General features: G+C 31.1%; 3 protein-coding genes across 4 annotated transcripts in view; 2 read left to right on the top strand and 1 right to left on the bottom strand.

The window, feature by feature from the left end:
* Positions 1 to 4,348, top strand: part of Rich (Guanine nucleotide exchange factor subunit Rich) — a 41,417-nt gene extending 37,069 nt beyond the window's left edge. For both annotated transcript variants that reach the window (XM_088228220.1, XM_088228219.1), the window contains exon 25: positions 51 to 4,348. In XM_088228220.1, coding sequence (XP_088084346.1) covers positions 51 to 381 — 331 coding nt within the window. In that variant the 3' untranslated portion in view covers positions 382 to 4,348. The remainder of the gene's footprint in view (positions 1 to 50) is intronic.
* Positions 136 to 7,696, bottom strand: LOC148280539 (uncharacterized). The gene is made up of 2 exons (XM_088228223.1): positions 7,348 to 7,696; positions 136 to 7,110 (listed from the first exon to the last, which is right to left on the bottom strand). Exons 1-2 carry the CDS (start codon positions 7,553 to 7,555, stop codon positions 6,935 to 6,937), a joined length of 384 nt encoding a protein of 127 aa, XP_088084349.1. The 5' UTR covers positions 7,556 to 7,696; the 3' UTR covers positions 136 to 6,934.
* A 229-nt stretch (positions 7,697 to 7,925) lies between these two features.
* LOC148280538 (GTP-binding protein Rit1-like) lies at positions 7,926 to 15,065 on the top strand. Its single transcript, XM_088228211.1, has 5 exons — positions 7,926 to 8,438; positions 8,592 to 8,665; positions 11,363 to 11,554; positions 12,042 to 12,179; positions 13,949 to 15,065. The coding sequence occupies exons 1-5, from the start codon at positions 8,306 to 8,308 to the stop codon at positions 14,075 to 14,077; spliced, it is 666 nt and encodes a 221-aa protein (XP_088084337.1). The 5' UTR covers positions 7,926 to 8,305; the 3' UTR covers positions 14,078 to 15,065.
* Positions 15,066 to 20,718: the final 5,653 nt, after the last annotated feature.

Genomic DNA, 20,718 nt, shown 5'->3' with positions numbered 1-20,718 from the left:
CCATTTATCTATCACGATGTTCTAAAATAATATATTTAAATTATTTATAGTCTCGGATACAAGCCATTCATGCTTGCCGTCCAAAACCAGACTGCAGTCCTCAACTCCATCTTGAAATCCAAAGAGTCTCAGCAAGCGAACTCAATAGTGAAGACACCCTCCAGCGCGAGTAACCACGCCAAGTCCTTCCAGCAGGAGACCATCAGTGAAACGGTTCCCAAGGACGGAAGCATCGGGTCGCAGCATAACTCCGACTCGGCCCGGCAGTCCGTGTACAGGAAGGATTCTCCCAAACTAGCGGAGATGAAGTACCAGCCGCAGGAAAGCGACGTTTCCTCCCCTTCTACGTCTCCAGAGCCAAGCAACTGTGTGATATCATAATATTCCCTAGTAATAACAGTCGTCACATTATTATTCTGTCCATTATTTGATCAACAGGTGCAATTTTATTACATTTTATACAAAATAGGTTAGCTTAATCGGTAGCGGTTCTTATCTCCGTAAGAAAGTTATGGTGCTAAGCCTTGTACATACTACATACTACATAATATATAATATTCACCCTGTAAATATTTATCTAGGTTAATGTTAAATTTGTAACAATGATATGTTTGATTACTTCATTTCAAATGAGGTAACGGTTGTTAAGTTAATGAGAATTCCCTCTATCAATGTTTGTTGTGATTTAGTACAAATAATATATGAGTGAATGATGCGAATGGTATTCTTTACCTTATAGTATTTAATTTAACGTTACGTTTTGTTGTATAATCAGTGTCAACCAACTTACTGTTCTGTTATGTGGGTATATATTACAAGTGGCAATGCAACAACATACTGATATGATCTGATCTATATTCATTGGCAGGGAAGGCAAATACATTCGACATAGACATATTGTTTTAGTTGTGAATACAGCAAGTCCTCAAATAATATCGCTGGTGGAAATTTGAAACAGTGTAAGGGACTAAGTGTAAATTGTTCAAGCAAAAAAAGAGACTTATAAAAATATAAAAAATAGGTTTTTCTTACTACGTAATATGTAAATATCATTTATCGCCGTATGCATATTTTAAATTGATAATTAATATTAGTATATTAACAAATGATGTTATTTCAATATTATTTTTCCTCTATTCAGTAATTTACACTTTGTCCTTTACAGTATTTAAAGCTTCTGCTGATGATGATATGTATAAAACAGTTAAGTTCTGACAAGGCATTTTAGTTGAGTACATATGTACTGGTTTTTAGTGAGCTTAATGCTTCCTTTTGGATAAGCTATAATGCCAAGTAAAGAGAGCTTAAGAGAGGCCACTAGCCCGATCCAATATACAGTAAAACCCCTAAATTACCCTTTTTAAGGGACCGGCAAAAAAAATGTAAAAAGAGGGTACTAAAAAAAAAAAATCCAAATTATTTTTCGTTGAAAAATTTATGAAGAAATGTTTGAACCATTTTTTTTATTGATATGAAAATGCAAATTGCGGGGACATCATTTTGTGGTTTCTCTGTACAATAAATAAATCTAAATATCGAGTGTTTTGCATTTAGCGCAATGCCAATTTACTATACCAATTAGCAGTAGATATTATTTATTTATTTATGCTTTATTACATTAGTTCATAACATCTTAAGAACTAATATAAACTTTTATTAACATTACTGTTTTTTTTTCGATTTCTCTAGAACATATTTTTTCAAATTAATTTTAAATAATTCAATTCCTTCTATTTCTTTTACCTCTTGAAGTAACACATTGTACAGCTTTAATCCCGTTTACATTGAGTTATGAAATTCTGTTTTTCTCCTCATCGGTAATCGTTTTTTTTTATCCCTTGTTTCATATGTATGACATTGTTGGTTAAATTTTATTTTATTTTATTCATCCCCTTAATTATGTTATGTGTGAAAATTGCTACATAAAAATAGCTTAAAGTCAAAGCTTGCCATTGGTACGGTTGTATGTTGTACACATTAAGGTTAGATTAGAAAAAGCTCACAAGTTCAGGATATATATTTTTTTATTATTAAAGAAAACTTCCAAAAGAATAGAAATTGTGTATTAGAGTACACTGTACCACACACACTCTCACATTTTATTTTGACTGGCATTCTTTCGCTTATTTACTACTGTAATTTAAACCTATAAACACATGTTTTATTTAATTTTTCAAAATATAAATAAAACATGTGTTACAAAAAATAACTAAAACTAGATCGCACCAAACTAAAAATAATCATGTAATAGTTTGTTCGGTGCGTTTATAATACGGAATTAGAAAATTATAATTAAGTGCATTAAAAAAAAATATGCCGATAAATAATTGTACTAAAAAATAAATAGAAATTCAACACTATATTTTTACACTTTGAAGTCTTCATTTTCGTGAGCAAGTCCTATAGCTTCTTTTCTCCAATGAAGAAGTGCTTACATATTTTAATTATTTTAGTTTTACTATCATTATTATTTAGTTTAAAGAGAGCAGCTTAAAGCTGAAAATATATGCTTCAATCTATTTAGATGAAAGTTAGTTTCCGGTGGATTTTCTCTTGTCCAAAACAAATCTAGCTTAAATTTCTTATCTCTAATCTAAAATTTTACTATCATCAACCAGTATCATCATGTTAGTATTCAATACAGCACTTGAAAAACCGTGTCTTCTGCTAATTGGTCCGGTAGGCAATTCAAATTTACTTTGAGATTCGGGTCGAGTGATTAATGAGTTGTACATTTTTACAATATAGCGAAAATAACCCACTAGTTGAATGACACTACATGTTTATTCTATTCCATTAATTGTAATTACACTAACACTGTTGAAAAATTCTCAGTTAAGAGATTCACTCGAAATAATATTTATGAATACATGAGATTTTCACCTTTATTTATTTTTAATTATAAGAATGTTAAAAATAATTTCAAATTCCGTAATCTTAAGAGATGGTTTATTATAAAAAGGAGTGAGACTTATTAATCCATATAATAATTATAAAGGTAATTTTTTATTAAAATTGTTAATGTGACCAATATAATTTGAAAAGAAACAATGAACTTACCTGCCATTTATTTTACAAACATAATTAAAATGACTTGTGTTATGTTGGATAAATACATAAAATGATTTCAAGAGATTTTAGTCTATATTTCATCAAAAAAAGTCGCCAAGAGTGTAAAAATCTCTAAATATCAAACTTTAGTTGGTTAAATTAAGTACTTGTCTGCAAATATTTAGACATATTCAAAATAATGTCATGTTTTTTTAAGAAAGCAGTACAATTGGCTATTGACATGACATATTCAAATATAAATATTTTTCAAAATAAGGTGTCATACATATTCAAGACTTGATTGATATTTCATAAATTATTTATGCTCATAGTTATTAGTTAATTAATTTATAATTCAAGTTTGCTTTCAAATGCTTTTCTATTAAAGATATATTTATTGTTACTTTGGTAATAAATGTTAGATTATTCCGATGAATAAATTAAAATCTGTTTTCATTGCTAATTAAAAATAATGTTGTTGAATATTCATTTATAACTTAAATAATTTTAATTTATCAGAAGTACATATTTACATAATTTGTTTATTGAATTTTTATTCACTGTGAAAAAACTCTATATATCATATACAGGTGTTCTTTAAACCCTGTCACATCCGAAACCACGATGATCAGTATGAGGAAGAAGACATATTGGCACATTAAAATAAATTTTTAGAATGAATAAAATTTACAAAAATAAAATATTAAAAAAAACAAATGGTTGCTTACTTCTGCAAGGGTGAAGCGAGGAGAGGGGAGGGGGGAGTCTGATCCACGGTCAACCACATGGCCACGCCCCCCTTGCTTCTCCCAACCAATGGTTGCAAAAGTAAGCAACCATTTATTTTTTTAATATTTTATTTTAAAAAAAATCTGCATTCTAAATATTTTTTGAATATGCTAATATATCTTCTTGCCCATACTGATCATCGTGGTTTCGGATGTGACAGGGTTTTAAGAACACCTGTATATAAAGGTCCTTAAAAAATACCAATTTACTTGCCAGGTATTATGAGTGCAATAAAAACAAAATCAACGCAATACATATATATTTTATTTACATTCTATATTATAAGAGGTGTAGGTATGTTGATTGGCAACAACAACATATCTACAGTAAATATGAACATATTGTAATAAATTTAATAATACTAATAAAACAATTATGTAGTAATTTTAATACATTATTTTTTATGTAAAAATACTCATCACAATAAAATGAATTTACCCTAAATAAATAACTACATACACTTGTTTAATGAATGCTGTTACCAGCTGCAAATAAATTAGAATAAAAATTTGATCCATGTTGAATTTCATTCTTAAAATATATTATCACCTTGGCCAAATTAACTTAAATATACAGGTTTAAAAATTAAGGTTGAATAAAAAAAAATTAAGCAAACATATTTATAAATCTGAATTTCCTTCAACATTTTTCAGTTTTTATAATTCAGCTCTATTTAAAAATAAAATAAACTATACTATTAAAGAAGTTGACACCGTTTTGTCTAAAGTTGTCAATAGAAGTATCTATGTATTTGATTTATGATAACCAACTTTGCATATTTACTATTTTTTGCCCCTTGAAAATTTTTGGTGGTTATCTTTCAAAGGTATTTGAATTTTCAATTTTAATATTTTTGCTCTTAAACTCTAAGAATTTATATAAAATTAAAATATTATTTATTGTTTGTACCTGTTTTGAAATTTCTAAAAATGACAAACATATTTATAATTATGTACTGGATGTATATTTTTTCTACCAATAAAGCCAATATAGTTCTTATCATCTCTTGTAAAATTTTATCTCAGAGTTACATGTAACGAAAATGGAGGTGACAATATGTTTTGATAACATTCAACAGACATTCCTTTATTATTGTATTTTTTAAATGTGAGACTAAGTAATGTATGTATGTACCTATATGTAAAAGCGATAGGCTCTCAAAATAGTAATTCAAAATGTACATACATAGTTTTATAAAATATTTGCAGAAAATTCACATAGACTTTTCATGTAAATAATATTTCAAATTACGTTTTTTGTTACTACAAGCAATCAAAATAAATTTATCAAAAAGGGTATTTTCTTTTTATATTAATGTTAATAATATTTATTTGTCAGATAATTTATACAATATTTGAATGATAATAAAAATATACAATAGTTTTTATTTTTCTTTCATTTATTTCCTGCTAAAACTGAACATGTAGATTTTAAAAATAATCCATACTAATATTATTATAAATGCGTAAGTTTGTGAGTGTTTCTTTCTCGTCGCAACTGAGGGACCGCTCGATGGGATAGCCGAAGAGCTGACAAGCATCATAGGCTACTTTTTTTCCCGAAAAAAATCTCACTCCTTCGGGAAAATTTTTAGTGGAAAAATGAAATAATATAAAAAAGGCTAACGACTCTAAATCGCCATTGACCATTTAAAAGATCGTCATATTTTTTGTAAAGCTGGAGGAGAGGCAATCGATCAGGCTACTTATTGAAAATTCTTATTGCTAAATGGTAAAAGGTAGAAAAATATAAACCAATATCCTAATATTCCATAATTTATAAAAAAAACAACAAGCATTAATAGGCTGATGGGTTAGGGTTAGACCTACACGTAAGTAAGTCTGTCCATATATTGGATGGAACCAATGTTTCCCTAAAAATGTTACCTCTTAACAATCAGTACCTATTTTCCTTTTATTTTAAAATCGGCTCTAAGTTAACCAATCCTTTAAATAACTAAGAGAAATATTTTGTTATCGGTTTGTTGTTTTAATCGTATCGATCTGAGATGTTTTCTATGTTCATTCAAATAACTTCTAAAAGATTGCAACAACCCCGGACACGACCTTCCGACTGCACAGTTATCCGTGGACTGGAATGAAATGCACTGCGCTCAGTCTGATTCTGGAATATGGAACTGCGTAAGTGTTTTAGTTCCTTTAAGGCGGCTCCTCAGTACAGAATTTCACAAGTTCGCGCATGCGCAAATAGAGATCTTTAGTATTCGTGGAACCATTTCTACCAAACATATCCAGGTTTATTTTCCATGATTGTAACGGTTTTATAACAAAATTAGCACTTAAATGTGTCGACACGGTGGTATTATAATATTAAACTATGAAATATAACTCTTTTATACTGAAATTATGCCATAAAATTGCTTTTTAGTTTATTTCAAAGCACTTAATTTGAATTTCTGTGTTAGCAGTAGGCACTCATTTTACCTATGCATGTATCAAGTGACTGCTTCCCTAATCGAAAACCTCATTGCACGCTTCTAATTTACACACTTACTTTACCTTTTTCCTTCCAAAAAATTATATAACAAATTGTCATTATCGTAGAACAACAATGCATGTTATTTTCTTAGCTTTACAAGGGAACAGTTAATTTTTTTTTAAACCTGGGAAATAAAGCCTTTGTAACACCTTTTCATGATCAAATATCAGTCAAATTCGCCTTTTTCGCACATTCTCCATTGTTCTACAATTACAACAAAATTTACAATGATACGTACTTACCTAATAAAATGATTGTCATTCCTTTATCTATATTTTCTAGTGTATAGGGTACCGAATATATCAATAATTATCAGGTACAGGCAAGTTAACAGCTGCCTAGGAAATATTGTAGTTTGAAGACACCATTGTTAACACCTCAGTAATTGTAAATAAATATTTACTACCAAACCTTTACCTTGTGAATTCAGCTACAGTCCACAAAGTCTTGAGTTCCCGATAATATGTACATTTTTGCAACAATTTGTTTTTTAGAGATTATAGGATGAACATAAACGTAAATAAACTAGCATCGCTACTGAAAATATTTTATTTGATAAAAACAAGTTTCCAATTCTTATAATATTTAGTAGTAATCAAGCATTAATATCAGGAAGTATTTTCCCTTCTAGATATAAGTTCAGATCTTTCACCTCTGAGATCCAAGACTGAATGTTAATTTCTCCTTGGGGTATATTTATTAATTTGGCTGGGACAATTTCCGCCAACCCTTTTGTATTTACTAACATGCCAATCACGCAACAGTGAGAACCTGAAATGACAAGAAATTATTCTTAAATATTGTTTCCTTTTATTCTAATAAATAATTCTGTGATGTAATTCACCACTGTAATTGAGCCTCCTGGTCTGTTGTGGTGCAAAAAAAAAAAAAAAAAAAAATAATAAATAATTTGATAAAATATTACACATAGTTGATTAAAAATATTTTTGGTGTAGGTATGTATTTAAAAAGTGAGGTTTACAAGAATACAATAAATATATTATCTACCTTTAACAATCCAACTTCTATCTCCCAGGCTGTCACTAGAATCGCAATTCGAAATTTTAACCCTGCCTGTTCCATCATTTAGAATTAAAATGTTTGTTCCAACTGTTTGCTCAATTTTTCCGTTGACCCAAACGGGTGATGGAGTTTTGATTGTTTGTAATGTTTGTATACAAACTTTCCTGGGACATTCTTCAAAGAAGTTATCCATAATAACTTAAAAACACGAACATATAAACTGGTAAACAAAACAGCAACATTTAAGTTTGTACACTGATATATGCGATTACTAGATTATACAAAATGCGTGACTTTATTTCTAGAAAACTTAAAGCCACCAAATTACTGTCAAAGTGTCAAATGTCAAAGTGACGCTGAATGTTGCCATAACAGTATATTAATTGCGAAAAATAAATATTTCTGCAAGAAATTGAAATGTAATTGAGAATTTAATAAATAAATCAAGCGACAGTAATTATACTCTTAATATGTAAAAGTTCAAATCAGTCGATTATTCGATTTTATTCAACAATCAATATTATTATCAGGTTAAGCATGAGTTTATTTTCTCAACAGGTAACAATGAACAAGATGTCAAACGAAGATGTCAATCGTTCGATCAGCTGGAACTGGCATATTGTAAATTAAGTATTTTCCTATAAATTAACAATAATTCGTAAAAAAGCAATAAAGTTTACTGGTATTTTCGTATTTTTATATCGATCTTCTTATTACCTAAGTGCAACTACAAAATTTAAGTGTTAATTTATAAAATCACGTCGGTGGCAGCAGCGAAAGGCGTTTCACTTTTCTTCAATGACATTTGGGAGCAAAATAGAACGGGTTGTTCCAAGTTAGAAATTAAAGAAGGTCGAATCGAGTGTTGCGTGTTGTGTCGGGCGTCGGGTCAGGGCGAGCTGGTACCGAGTGCGGGTAGTGGCATGTAGGGGGTGTCGTTGGGATGGAGGGCGGCGTGGCGCGGCTGCCGCGCGTCTACAAGATCGTGGTGCTCGGCGACGGTGGCGTGGGCAAGTCCGCCGTCACTCTGCAGTTCGTCAGTCACAGCTTCCTGGACTATCACGATCCCACTATTGGTGAGTTTTATATCATTCTTCTGCCATGTACTCCCAACATCAATATTTGTCCCCTATTCATAAAAAAAGGAACCAAGTATAGTGGTTATTAAAAAAGTGTGTCAAAGTGGAAATTAATAACAAACAAACATTTATGTTTTATGTATGTTTCAGAGGACTCGTACCAACAGCAAGCCGTGATAGATGGAGAACCCGCTCACCTTGATATTCTTGATACTGCCGGACAGGTACTCACCCTATTTTATAACTATGCAAGTCAATAAAAAAAAATCGTCCATGATACCAATAAAAATAAAATGATATTGGTCCAGGTTATATTTTATTTTTTAACATAATTTCTTTGAATTTTAGAATACTCAGCCAGAATCTGACCAGTTTCTCGATTACCTTCTAAAGTGTCTTTCTTTAAGGCGGGAGGGAATCTTAAAATACTTGTTTTGAAAAATTATTATGATACTTATCCAAACAATGTTTTTTATACACATTTTTATATACATTTAAAACTTTTTTATTAAAGAATATAAATATCGTCCCTGTTAAAAAGTCACCAACCCTAAAATGGTCAGTTTCGAGTTGAATATGCCATTTAAAGTGTAAAATTATGTTATTTAAGAGGCAAAAGTCACCAAGGTTACTTAGTTAGAAAAAAGTTGCGTAAATCAAAATAATTTGTTAGTGAAAAACAGTGGTGTGACTTTCAATAAAATCTCAACAAGCATAAATCACTAAAGGCAGATAAAATTTATTGACAGCTAGGCAGATTTTTATAATTTTTCTTAAAAAACATAATTTTTCTTATGTATAATATATTTTCTATTTGTATAATAAAACATAAAAAAATAAACATGTTAAAATTATTTCTTTATATAAAACATGTTTTTAAACTTAACATCATTATTACAATATTTGAGTTTGTCCAAATGTTCATATATGGTGAATGTTCACAGTGTGTAAAGTGGCCACTAAAACCAGCCAATGACAGGTCATAAGCCCTGTAAATGCCTTGACTTCCATATTCCCTTATTTCAGCAATTCGTTTCAGGATGCGTTTTCAAGCAACAGGATAATGAAAGGCCAGAATTAATGCTAGCGCTTTGCTCAAATAATAACGTACCGAGTTGGTTATTATAAAATTTCATAAAACGAGTGTTGAAAACAGAAAAAATATTAAGGCCCCCTTATTAATTGAAGATGGCTAGGATTTTTATTAAATAAGGAGAAATAAATTGATTTGTTTGAATTTATTTTTATTTAAGTATTCTACTTTTTCGTGAGATTTACACAGAATTTCTACAAAGTATCTTTTAAGTTTATACGAGTATATAAAATCTTATATTTTTTGTTTTCTAATATCAAATTAAAAACGCTATCTTTATCGCTACATGTCAAGATGAAAAATATTACTAACTATTCTACTACCTATCTTCCTCGGCCTTGTGGTGTAATGGTCAGCGCGTTTGCCTACCATGCAGGAGGCCTCGGGTTCGAATCCCGACATGGTTGACAAAAAATATTTATTTCAAAAATGTGTTTTAACACAAGAATATTTCATAGGCCCTGGACTGGCAACTAAAACGTAAGACTGGTCATCCTACCTTTGAGTAACAAAAATGATCAAGATACGCTGCAATTTTTATACCAGTGCAGTGCCCTACGCACCATTAGGTGAGGAAAGGGAATGATGATGATGATATCTTCTTTGGTAAGGCAATGACGTGTTTTTATTACGTCATCTAAGACGTCAAAGATCAAATTCAACTAATAGGTGGCGCTGAAAATTTACTCGGCGTTCAGTGTTAAATTAAAATTAAAGCTACATTATTTGAGTTTTTCCAAATATTTGTAGACAAAAGACTGGATTTCAGCTCCTCGGGAGTGTGCAAAGTGGCCACTTAAACCAGCCAATGACAGATCATAAGCCCTGTAAATGCCTAGACTTCCACATTCCCTCTTTTAAGGTATTCCCCATCCCTGTTGTAATTTGATAATCTTAATGACCCCCGAGGGGGTGAAATCCAGTCTTTTGTCTATGAACATTTGGACAAACTCAAATATTGTAATGAAACCAACTGGTCCAAGAAGAAGTTTAAAAATTGAAAAATTGTTTTCAGGCGTTGCCTAGTATGTGAAATAATTCAGTCAGATAAATCTCTTCACAACAATAAAGGTTTCAGCTCTTTAACTTCACTAAAATCAACAAATGGAAGGATTGAAGAAATATGGATGTTAAAACATAGGCAAAGTGGTGAATGTTACACAGTGTGTAAAGTGGCCACTTAAACCAGCCAATGACAGGTCATAAGCCCTGTAAATGCCTTGACTTCCATATTCCCTTATTTAAGGTATTCTCCATCCCTGTTGTAATTTGTTTATAATAATAACATCATTATAATTATTTCTAATATTTCCTTCCTTTCACTATCTCTTTTGGCTTGCATTCTCCAGATAGTAAAAAGGCAAGTCACTAAACCAAATTTTAGCCTCCTCGCCACATTAAAAACCTCCCAGAATGGAAATGTATCTGAAAGAAAAGCTACCGATGGAATTTATTGAAAGACATGAAGGAAATGTGTTGTATTCATAAAACTTCCAAACCACAAAAATCTGATTTTTTCTTGGTCTCCAAACTTTGGGATTGCGATTTCTCTAAATTGTGTGTTTTGGTTTAGTGACTTATGCTTAATCGGCGACGATTTATAATTTGACTAAAGAAAATAAACAATTTTTTATTCATAACCCTCTTACAACGGGCGTAATAGGTTCCAATAAATTAACCCTTTCCCAATATTTTTTTTTTGTACTTACATACAGTAAGTTTTCATGGGTCGAGCGTTCCTTCATTAATGTTTTCATTTTTGTAACAACAGATTAGAAAATTAGAAAGCTAACCGACCTTGTGTAATGTGTATAATTTATAATTTTAGGTGGAATTTACAGCAATGCGTGACCAGTACATGCGCTGTGGGGAAGGTTTCGTTATCTGCTATTCCGTGACAGATCGTCAGAGCTTTCGAGAGGCTGCGGAGTACCGTCGACTAATCGCTCGAGTCCGGCCCCACGAGGACATTCCACTTGTGCTTGTTGCTAATAAAAGGGACTTGCATAACCTACGAAAGGTAATTTTTGCTTTATTGTTGACTTTTAAAATGAACCACAACAGGCTGACGCTCAAATACAGTAGTGAATTGAGTATTTTTTGCCATCTCAACGGAAATCGAACCCAGAACCCTCTATGTGTGAGGCAAATAGTCTAGCTATTACACCACGGGGGTCAATTATTTTACATTATCAAATACAATGGTACATTATATTATATACTAATTTTACTTTTGACAGTGTCATGTTTTTTTTAAAATAAATTATTATGACTTTGTACTTTGGACACTCTCTACATTAACATGTAAATGCTAAAATACACCATCACCACATTCTATTAACACAATCAAATTCTAGTGATGAAATAAAAAATTGCCAGTAAGAATCTCTACTGGAATTCCAAAATAACATACTTACATCATATATGAAAAATCATGAAATACCACTTTTAGAAACTCATTTTAATATTAATCAATGTAGATCTAATAACATTTCATTTTTGATTAGGTAACTTTTGAGGAGGGTCGCCAGTTGGCAACTCAATTAGGTTGTCCTTTCTTTGAGACATCAGCTGCACTTCGCCACTACATCGATGATGCATTCCATGCTCTGGTCAGGGAAATACGCCGTAAAGATCATAGACAGGTTAGATGCTTAAATTTATTGTAAGTAATCTGAACCCAAAAGATACCTCTAGCTACATTAGGCCTAATTTTTTTTACCATTGTATTACTTAAAAATCCAAATAGTAACTAAATTTAAAAAAATATTTTTTTTGTGAAAAAACTAATCAATAATTTTTTTTTTTAATGATTGCTAATACCGGGTGGGACGGAGCTGACTAAACCGTTTTGAAGGGCTATATATAAAAAACAGTACAATTAAGAGAAAAGAGGTTTATTTTATTAAAATTTGTAGGTAATTCAATTTTTCATATCATGTTTTAAAAGTTATATCAACAAGATGGCGCCTGTCAGCACCATTACATTGATGAAGGCTATTTCTGAAGTTTTCTCATGGTTTTTGGCACATTTTGGTGAGTATGGTAGCGTTTTAAATAGAGCGGTATTTTGTTAATTATTGACACTAATTGTCAGCCCCAGAGAGTTGAAAATAAGCCTTGTCGCCACAAAAAAAAGTTTCTCGGAGGGATTTGCCAAAGGATTTCTTGACAGTGATTTTAGCGGCGTGCGTAGTCAATAACACTCGATTCTTGTACAAAAATTAATTTGTAGGGATGAAATGACAAATTTTCATGGTGAATTCTTCTCAAAGAGCGGTGTGACATCCCCAAAGCAATCACGTGCTTACGCGGTGAGCGTTTAAGTGACTGCTCAAATGCTGCTCTAACCAACTGCACATTTTCGGGGGTTTCGACTGTTCTAGGTGCTAAATGTCTACCTTCTCTCGGGGTACTTCCAGTTTCTTTCAATTGTCGTTTCCAAAATTTGATCGCATTAGCAGGAGGGACGGAAATGGCGCGCGGAATGCCGATGTGTCAAAAAAAAGCTCTTTGCTTGGCGATCGCCATACGGTTATTTTTGTAAAATGTGCGCACAACGAAACCTCAATGTACTCCAATTCAAATCACGATCATGTCTAAAAATGGGATGATAGTGGAAATACAATAAAAAAAACTTTGTACTTCCATTTGCCTACTTCAACCCCAGCCCGAGTAGTGAATCCTCAAAACTGCTCAGTTGGCTCTGACCCACCCTATAAAATCAACAACCAGTCCTTAAACTTGTACTTATTACACACTAATGGTTTCACAATTAATCGCAGTTTATTTGTGTGTTTAGAACTACATAATATAGTATAGTATTTGATAAATCTAGGAGTATTTCAATCAGATATTGTTGAAATAAGATATTTTTGCTGCATAAATGATTTTGCGGATGGGCGATTTGTATATCAAACAATTTCTGTGCAAAACAGATTTAAATTAGCTCTAAAAGTTAATCATTAATATGTGAATCTAAATACATGGAAAAAAGTAAGGTCAGCAATATTGAAATATGAAACCTATTTTCTTAATATTACAAACATGCTGTTGATGCTTTTAGTAGAAATGTGATTCTTGATTAAACTCCACTGCTTATATATATTGCTTAATGCATGGTAGGTTCAGCTGTGCGAGTATTTTTCTCTTATTTTGTTTATTTTCTGCCCATTTCAGGTTTCTGCACGTTGTCATATCTTCTCACAAGGTCTCCGAAGTATTAAAATTAGAATGTCTGGACTGGTATTCTGAACGCTCAAGGGGGTAAAGTACATAATTTATGTACTTTTTACGTGCTAGCAACACATTTACTACCTCCGCAGGAGCGTTCAGAATCGCACCGCTGAATATGCTGATAGCAATATGTTTGATTCTAAGCTATGATAAAACTCAATACTTCTTTATTTTATAGAGCGGCAGTGGCGGGGGCCGGCGGCGATGGCGTCGCCTGCGCAGTATCCTGGCTCTGGTTTTCCGCTGGAAGCCCCGCCGTGCTCCACCCGTGCCCTCCTCCCCCTCGCCGACCCGCGCCCCCCCCTGACCGCTGTCCCCGCCCACTCCCCTCATCAGGCACTTCCCTATACCCATCTCCTCCTAATTACCTACCCGACTGCACCAAACACCGCGGAAGAGTTCGTCCCGGGGTAAGCCAGCGTAGATGTTGATGAACGGGGCTGCCGATATAAGTAGTATTGCCAACGATAAAAAATGCATTTATTCAGGGGAGGGGTATGTTGTATACATCCTGTTGTCTATTGATCCAATACAGTGGGCTCGTGTTGTTTGTAGTAAAGGTGTCAAAAAGACTATTTAAAAGTTATATTATAAATACAAGACCGTAGCAGTGATTGCGAGTCTCAAACTAAATGTTGAAAATTGAAAGTTTAACTGTTGAAAAAATATTCATTGGCCGTATGTCATAAAGATGCTGAAAAACTAAAATATCTGAATGTGTAACTAAGAAGAAAATTGCTATATTTTTCCCAAGTAATTTTGAATGTAAAAATATATTTCTTTGCGATTTTCCTGGATTGTTTTGGAACAAATATTTAAAAAATAAAAATAGGATATAGAAATGTTTCTATTTAGAATTTTACTTCATTAAATACATAAAGTTACACCGCAATAGAAAAATTAGTTAAAAATAATAAAACTAAAAAACTTGATATTATATAGTGTTCATATACGTAGATATGTGTGAACCGTAGATTAACAATGAACAAAAGGTTTTGGATCTCAAAATATTTAATATTTTCATGTGCCAAACTCACAAAAAGTTACCATTATATATTTTTTTACAAATGTTATATTAAATTGAATTAATGTAATTTTTGATTAGTGAAAATGTGAATATTTTATTTATTTATTTGCGTCGATTAATATATTATTTATGATCAGTATTGTGGGATCCAAAGACTTGTTAAAAATTGTATATTAGAAACCCCAATAATGTGAGACCAAATTAGCATATTAATTGTAAAAATATTATAACATGTTGAAATTATATTTACCATTTAAGAAGTTGACTTTATATGGGAAGTATTTAAACAGTGTGTGTGTATTGACTAGTGCAGTATTAGATTTTACTATTTGCGTGGTTTTGTGTTTTTGATGTTGAAAACCTTGAAGATTTTATGATTCGGTTTAAAATAGTAAAAAATAACCAAGCTGAATACGTTTTTTCGGTTGAACTAGCAATAACAACTGTCTGGTTAAAAATGAGTGTGCCACAGCTTAAATATGACTGCGGAGAGTTTAAACCATTTTTCTATTTATTTCATTCAATGTTACGTAAAAATATTAAGTCTTACTTTATGTAACATTAATATCGATTTTCAAAGATGGATGGTTGGAATATTGTCATTTAATATATTTAAAATTTTGGCACATTCACGCGTTCCCAATTGTTAACGCTTCATAAAAAAAGAATATGTATTTATTTCTACTCCCGCAAAATATGTTTACGATGGTCTGGGAAATTTTTGAATAAAATTGATAAATTCTCGTAATCTGACGAATATGTATTATTATAAATTATTTATTTATTTTTGTATGAAAACATTGTTTAGTGTTTAGTATTTGTGATCCTGCATCAAGAAAAAAATGTTTGTTGTACCTATGTTTAATAATTGTTGCATGAAGTCAAATTTTGACCCATTTATAGGTAGATATTCCTATAGGAAATTGTGTTACAAACATGGTGATCTGTTGTATTCATTACTTACGTAATGGAATACATATAATTTAATTGACAGATGTGGAGATGGCATCATCTGTGAAATTATTTTAGTATTAAATTAGGTTTAGTTTGTAACTAAGAAGATTCCTGAAGGTTCTTCCTTAAAGTTATTGTAAATTGAGTATTAGTATATATTAAGTTTGATTTGCGTGGCTGTTTATATTATTTTAGCTCGAATCAGTCACTGTACGCGTCCGAGTACGCCGAGTCGACTTCGGGAGAAGGTTAGATAAACATATGCTGGCTGTTACATGGAGTGTCCGAATTGTGTTCATGCCACTGATTGTATTTTAAATTCGGCTTTTTAAAGAAAATATATAGATAATTACGTAAACAAACATATTGATGTCTTCCTAATGCAATGTCTAATCCCCGAGTTATATATAGAGTTAAAGAGTTTTCACGAAATCCACTTTTGCCCTTGTTCTCGATATGTAAGATTAGGATAACGTGTTTATAAATATTATATTGTTACATGTGTGACCCATAGCTAATTAACATTTAGCTATATTAAATCTATTTACCATATCTTGTGTGCAGTGGAAACCATTTAGTATAATATGAAGATTGACATTTTAAAACAACGATCAACTGTCTAAATTCAAATAAATATTACAATCACATTTAAGTTACATATTTATGTATTTATTCTAACATCACTATAATGTAATTATTATTATGTATATGTTTTACTTATTTATTTTTACAAGTTATTTCTTACAATATAATTTATTAATTCAATGACTAAGTTTTTATCTAAACATTTTTTTTATATATGTATTAATAGTACAGTAATATGCTAGAGTTAAAACAATGACGTATAATTAAATAGAATGTTACCTGCGCAAAGAAAATGGCATTTCAATTTGTGGGTAATCGGCTTCCGTGCATTCATTCCTTAACAGACACTTATCATGATATGACATGATGCTATGTAAAAATATGCCATCACGTGTGATGAAAAGATGCTTTTATTGCACCGCGACTGTGAAAATCAAACAGATATATCGGTTCATTCGTAAATACAATCCAATTTATGGAACAAGTTATGGGAAATGAAGTTAAGTGCCATTGTAAATTGGGCCATAAAAATTATAACATTTAATTGTAAAGCGAAGTTTCTTTAAAATGTATGAAAAATTTAATAAAGATCATTTTAATTCAAATGAACTACTTTGGAATGTCACAGGTTTAGGTGAAAACGTGTTTGGAATAGCCAATCAATTATGTGTTGAGATAGATTTCCGGTTTCTGCGTAGTCATGTTTAACGTGTTTTGAAGGGTGCGTGGTTCTCTTTTTAAACATCAGGAAAACTCACCGACTAGAACTCGTGACGTCACGGGCGGTGTAATTTTAAAATAACAAAACTATGAAAAATTATAGCGATGAAAGTACTATTTACAGGTTGTTCTTTAAACCCCGTCACATCCGAAACCACGATGATCAGTATGAGCAAGAAGACATATTGGCAAATTAAAATACATTTTTAGAACGACTAAAATCTTAAAAAAAAAAATATATAGAAAAAAAAATGGTTGCTTACTTCTGCAGGGAAGAAATGAGGAGGGGGAGGGAGGAGTCTGATACACCGTCAACTGCACGGTCGCCCCCCTCGCTTCTTCCCTGCAGAAGTAAGCAACCATTTGTTTTTTTTAAATATTTTATTTTTAAAAATGTTCTTCGTTCTAAATATTTTTTTAAATATGCTAATATGTCTTCTTGCTTATACTGATCATCGTGGTTTCGGATGTGACAGGGTTTAAAGAACATCCTGTATAAAAATTTTGAAAAAATATTTTTGTCTTTGTTTTATAGTCCATTAACAAATAAAAAATATTCAAAAAACCACAGAACTTCCTCATTACTCGTTATATTTTTAAATACATTTTTCAATATTTTGACGACTCCCAGCTAGTGTCATATCTATGGTAATGAACTACACAAAAATAATTATATCAATAAAATATATATCTCTTTCTTACATGAATGATTGCATGTGCATCATGGGTTTCTATCTCTTTTATTCTAATTTTTGAGGGCAGCGCAATATTTGCTATATCTCAGATGTAGCTACTACAGGAGTAATGGGTCTATTTATTATACGTCAGTGGAATAAAATATAAATATCATAAATCCTATAACATAATAAGACCAATTTACCACATACATTTATAAAATATACAGAAAGCAAAACATGCATAATTTTTTTTCTAAAAATATTTACTTAATAAAATAGAATAAGTCAAATTTCATATTGTAATGATATTCAACTTATTTTTGCATCACAGTACTCTTTCAGTAATCCCCCTACCCTAAAAATCAGTCAAGTGTCCAATAAGTGCAAACGGCAGATTATAGTACAACATAAATACATACAATGTATTGTAATTTTTTATTTTTAAAATAGAAAAATTTGTGTTCTTACAATTTACCCAAATATTTCAATTTTGGTGGCCATTTTCAACGAGTTGTAAATAACTCACTATTAGAAAATGGAAATCAAGTAAAGTAAAGTAAAAGGTAAAGTGGGGTTCGAACCTCGGACGTCGGATCTGTGAGTCCGCAACACTAGCCACGGGACCACAACCCGATTCGATAATTCGTAAAACTAGTTTTTATTCAGGAATTTGTGTTAGGATTTGACTGTATTGCAGTCTGACAATTACTATTGTCTTCATCCTCAGAATCCAAGTCTCTTGATATATTTTTATGAGCTCGTCTTCAGTAAGTGTGGCGCACATTCTTCAGATCTGTCTATTATCCAGTCTTCTAAAACATTTCATTCTAGATCAGACACTCCCGGAATTGATTCTTTTAAAGGAACTATGTCGAGTCTATAGGCACACTGCGAACTACTGAATTTGACATAGAAATACGGGCAATTTATAGAGCCTAATTTTGTGCTTAATGGCGGATTATAGTAGTTGTCGGATAATCGAGCGGGGGATTTCTAAAAGAGTACTGTATATTATTTAATTACAGATTTATCTGAACACAACGCTGAATTGTATTTTTATAAGATTATCAATTTTAGCTGTGTCAATTCCTATTTTTGACTAAATTCTATATTTTATGAATTCGTATAATTTATTTTATAAAATATAATAATCAAGTTTTAAAAATATGAAAAGATTCTAAGAAGTATTCGTATCATATTTTGGTGTAGTCATTTCCTATTTGAGTATTTTGAATTGACTGGTATTGTTTTTATATTAGTTCAAATATACTTTTTAAACTTATATTAAGGAAGCAAGGTAATATATATTTACCTTGGAATTTTTATTTATTTAGATTTTTTTGTATTACGAACTTGACATCCAATTTATCATGAGTCTAGTCCCTTTTTATAAGATTTAATTTTTACATTCTACGATAACTGTAGCTTAAAGTATTTTTTTACTTTTTAAAATGTATTTAGGTTAGATTTTCCTATTTCAGCATTTATTTACTGACAATCTGTATCTAGACATACATAGTTTGTACTTCATATTTTCAATCCCTTTTATCATAGTATATAATGGCTACCCCCTAAGCTCTAAATAAATAATAAATAATTTGTTGATACGGTTTGACAAACTCACAAGCATAGAATTAAGAATAGTCCAGAAGGAGCGTAGAATCATATTTGAATACATCGGACTGTGTCCAATAATTCCCCCACTTAGACACACTTTTGCCGCGCGCATACATTAAGTCGCCGAGTAATATTGCCAGATCGCTAAGAATATAACCATAACACAAATGTAAGGTAAAAAAAAAAATTGTTAATTTTTCTAAAATTTTATGGTGCACTCTGAAACATTGGTCATTTGATAAGAGTAATTGAATTAATGAACTTTGAACATAAAATATAAAACACATTTTATTTTGGCATTGTTAAATTCGAATCAGGAGTTGCGTACTGAGCGACGTCTACAAAGAAACTAATGGGTCAAAACGTAAACCTACTCATTTATGAGTAGTTGAGTCGCCTTCTGTTTGATGTGCGTATGCGGTTTCTGGACTATTCTTAATTCTATGCTCACAAGTAAAAATATTTAAATATTTATCTAACTCATCTGAGTATATTTTTTTTCTAAAATTACCACCCTTACAATTATTTTCCCCTAATGGTGCTTAAGGCGCTAAATTGGTGAAATGTGGCAAATCTCGATCATCCGTCGCATTAAGGTAAGATGATCAGTCTTACGCTTCAGGTGCCAGTCCAGAGACTATGAAATATTGCAGTGCAAAACCACCTTTTAAACAACTAATAAATGTCAACTTTGTCAGGAATCGAAAATAATATGTGGCAGGCGAATGTGCTAACTGCTAGACTTCGAGGCCGACATAGACAGAGATCACTACATTTAAATATCAATATATTTAACAAAACGTCAATAAATATCACATGATTTTCATGCATAAATATGTAAAAATATATTGTTGATTTATGAATTTGTAAATCATAGCAATAACTTTAATGTATTTGCAATTTAAATATATTTTTAAAATATACAGATATAATAATTTTATATATAAATGTGAGATTAGCCCACAGGTCAAAATCATTCTAGATTTTTTTTCAATCTACATAAAAATGAATGAAAGATATCCAATTTTTAAAATATATTAAAAATATGTTTAAAAAATTGTTAGATGTAATGGGTAAAATACCTAAATGTTCCGCTATTTTTTTGTTGTTGTGATCTCTCATCAATGGGTCTAAATATATCTGTATATTTAAAAAATATAATTTCAATCTGCCTATTTAATTCTATGCTCACTTTTGATTACTTACCTACCACCTACCTCTTCTTGTTCGCCTTTCTTGCTATGTATTTATAAAATAATAGTTGATAAGAAAATGCAGCTATTTTTTCACAATGCTTTTTACTCACTTTAAATACTTGAACAAATTTCTAAAGTTTTTTAAATAATCTACCAGTAATATACATAAACA

This window comes from Micrasema longulum, unplaced genomic scaffold, assembly GCF_059751315.1.
Source record: "Micrasema longulum isolate JH-2025_06_02 unplaced genomic scaffold, ASM5975131v1 h1tg000570l, whole genome shotgun sequence".
Lineage (NCBI taxonomy): Eukaryota > Metazoa > Arthropoda > Insecta > Trichoptera > Brachycentridae > Micrasema > Micrasema longulum.
The sequence above is the reverse complement of the archived record's forward strand: the minus strand, read 5'-3'. Positions and strand labels throughout refer to the sequence as shown.

Bases quoted from the DNA above. Each gene is read 5' to 3' on its own strand.
- LOC148280539 (XM_088228223.1), bottom strand. From the start codon at position 7,555: ATGGATAACTTCTTTGAAGAATGTCCCAGGAAAGTTTGTATACAAACA. The intron at 7,111-7,347 runs GTAGATAATATA...TTGTCATTTCAG, and splicing joins TAGAAGTTGGATTGTTAAAG to GTTCTCACTGTTGCGTGATT.
- LOC148280538 (XM_088228211.1), top strand. From the start codon at position 8,306: ATGGAGGGCGGCGTGGCGCGGCTGCCGCGCGTCTACAAGATCGTGGTG. The intron at 11,555-12,041 runs GTAATTTTTGCT...ATTTTTGATTAG, and splicing joins ACTTGCATAACCTACGAAAG to GTAACTTTTGAGGAGGGTCG. The intron at 12,180-13,948 runs GTTAGATGCTTA...TTTATTTTATAG, and splicing joins GCCGTAAAGATCATAGACAG to AGCGGCAGTGGCGGGGGCCG.